This window comes from Vespula vulgaris, chromosome 2, assembly GCF_905475345.1.
Source record: "Vespula vulgaris chromosome 2, iyVesVulg1.1, whole genome shotgun sequence".
Taxonomy (NCBI): domain Eukaryota; kingdom Metazoa; phylum Arthropoda; class Insecta; order Hymenoptera; family Vespidae; genus Vespula; species Vespula vulgaris.
This window is the reverse complement of record NC_066587.1, coordinates 18,087,558-18,090,057: the sequence shown is the minus strand read 5'-3', so window position 1 is coordinate 18,090,057 and position 2,500 is coordinate 18,087,558. Positions and strand designations below refer to the sequence as shown.

Below are 2,500 nucleotides of genomic sequence, written 5' to 3'. Positions count from 1 at the left end.
ACGAACGTGAGTAAAACATTCGTGTCGTTGATCCGATATCGAAAGTTTTTTTTTCTTTTCTTTCTTTCTTTTTTTTTTTTTATTCATCGCACTACGTATTCTTCCTCTCTCTCTATCTCTCTATTTCTCTCTTGGTGCGGAAAAAATAAAAATAAAAATAAAAATAAAAATAAAAAACATTTTTAAGTAAAAAGTCGATGTGTACGCGTACTCGTTTCATTGTTGGTTTAATCGCCAATCATCGTAAATGTTTGTTCGAGCTTAAAGTTTACGAAGTAATGACGTTTTTCGAAAATTTCTTCGCTTGTTTTAGATCAACCAAACGAGTATATAGCACGTTAGAACGGATCCCATTTATTTTACGAGTTTACCTTAGGAACACCACACGTGTGTACGAATATGCACGGTTTCCTTCATTCCATATATATATATATATATATATATATATATATATATATATATATATATGCTTCACAACGAATAATTACTTACGTTGCATGCCATCGTGAAAGCACGTACTTTATGGATATATATTACTTACTCGCGTAAGTTTTGAGATAGCAGACCCGCTTTAGTAGTTTTACAACGAATACGATTTACAACATGACCAACGAGTTATCTCTTGTTACATTGTTAGAAAATCGTTTATAAGTATTCGACGATGTTAAATTATCGTTTGATTTGATCTCTCGAATAATATATATATATATATATATCGGTAGATACTAATAATTCGTTTCATTCGTTTCATTGTTTATTTCTTCTTTTTTCTTTTCTTTTTTTTTCTCTTTCTTTTTCTTGTGAACAGATATATAAATTCGTATATCTGATTTATTTCTTAAATCAGAGTCAAAAAGAAAAGAATTGTAAATATACTCAACCAATGTCCGTTGTAAAAATATATACAACTAATTGTAACTAATTGTAAATATTTTTAATTAATTTTCATTGATTTTTCATCGAAAGAATGTCATTCATCCACCCATCCACCCATCCATTCATTCATCCATCCATTCATCCATTCATTCATTCATTCATTCATTATTAGTATCAGAGTCATAACAATGTTTAATAATAATACATTTTTTTTTTTTTTTTTTTTTTTCATAGGAGATGGATTGCATCGTGAATCAAATGATGAACGTAGCCGAATATCTCGGTTGGGACGTCAGCGAATTGAAACCGGTGAGTATATGGATTGATCCGAGAAAATTTTTCGATTATAACAAGAGATGAGTAGCATCCCACGAAAGTTTCAATAACGTACGAGCAACGATTTTTAGATATTACAAGACATGATGATAGAGATCGATTACGATGCGGATGGTACGGTGTCCTTGGAGGAATGGAAGAGGGGCGGATTGACGACTATTCCATTGTTAGTTCTCCTTGGTCTCGATTCTCACGTGAAGGAGGATGGAAATCATTTGTGGAGATTGAAGCACTTCAGCAAACCCGCTTATTGCAATCTATGCTTGAACATGTTAGTCGGGCTTGGAAAAAAGGGACTTTGTTGTGTCTGTAAGCATATCTTTTTTTATCGATCGAGAAAATCGAAATTTTTTGTCAACGTTGCAACAACTTTGGTGGATATTACGTTTTTTTTTTGTCTTCATATTTTTTTTGTTTTTCTTTTCTTTTTTTAATCTTATCTTTTTCTTTCTGTAATGAATTCATTCATTTATTAATTCATTCATTCATTTATTTATTTATTTATTTATTTATTTTGTGTGTTTGTTCTTCTCACAAGTCTGCAAGTATACTGTCCACGAAAGGTGCGTTCAAAGAGCACCAGCATCGTGCATTGCGACATACGTGAAAAGTAAAAAGACATCGCAAAATATGAGCCATCACTGGGTCGAGGGCAATTGTCACGGGAAGTGCTCCAAGTGCAGAAAGACCATTAAAAGTTACAACGGAATCACGGGACTCCATTGCCGTTGGTGTCAGCTGACCGTGAGTAAGCTTTTTCGATTTTTCTTTTTTTTTTTTTTCTTTTTTTTGGTCATAACTTGACTATATGTATATGTATATATATATCTCTCTTTTTTGTTTCCATTTTTTTCCTCTCCACTTTTTTTTCTTTCTTTCTTTTTTCTCCCTTTTTCATATTTTATTTTTTTCGTAATTCTCCTCGAAGACCCGAACGATCGATCTATCAATATCGGCTGTTCAATCGTAACTTTGTAGCTGCACAACAGATGCGTGTCCCAAGTGAAAGCCGAATGCACTCTCGGCGAATACGCTGTACACATTTTACCACCTACGGCGATCTGTCCGGTCGTATTGGACAGACAGAGATCTTTGTCGAGGGATAGCAAAAGGGGTAGTAAACATGGGCAGGATACTTCATCCGTCAGTTCCGTGAGTGTTAGATAACGTAGTGATAATCTTTTTTTTTTCTCTTTATATATATATATACACACACTTATTTTATTTAATTTTTTTTTAATTTTTTTATTTATTTATTTATTTATTATTATTTTTTTAATTAGTCTCT

At 32.4% G+C, this 2,500-nt stretch overlaps 1 protein-coding gene across 1 annotated transcript in view; it reads left to right on the top strand.

The window, feature by feature from the left end:
* The window catches only part of LOC127072937 (diacylglycerol kinase 1), an 86,265-nt gene that overhangs the window by 76,335 nt on the left and 7,430 nt on the right, over positions 1 to 2,500 (top strand). The window contains exons 8-12 of the mRNA XM_051013824.1: positions 1 to 6; positions 1,111 to 1,185; positions 1,284 to 1,521; positions 1,751 to 1,956; positions 2,191 to 2,364. The exon at positions 1 to 6 is cut by the window's left edge and continues 44 nt beyond it. Of these exons, the coding sequence (XP_050869781.1) occupies positions 1 to 6; positions 1,111 to 1,185; positions 1,284 to 1,521; positions 1,751 to 1,956; positions 2,191 to 2,364 (699 nt within the window). The remainder of the gene's footprint in view (positions 7 to 1,110; positions 1,186 to 1,283; positions 1,522 to 1,750; positions 1,957 to 2,190; positions 2,365 to 2,500) is intronic.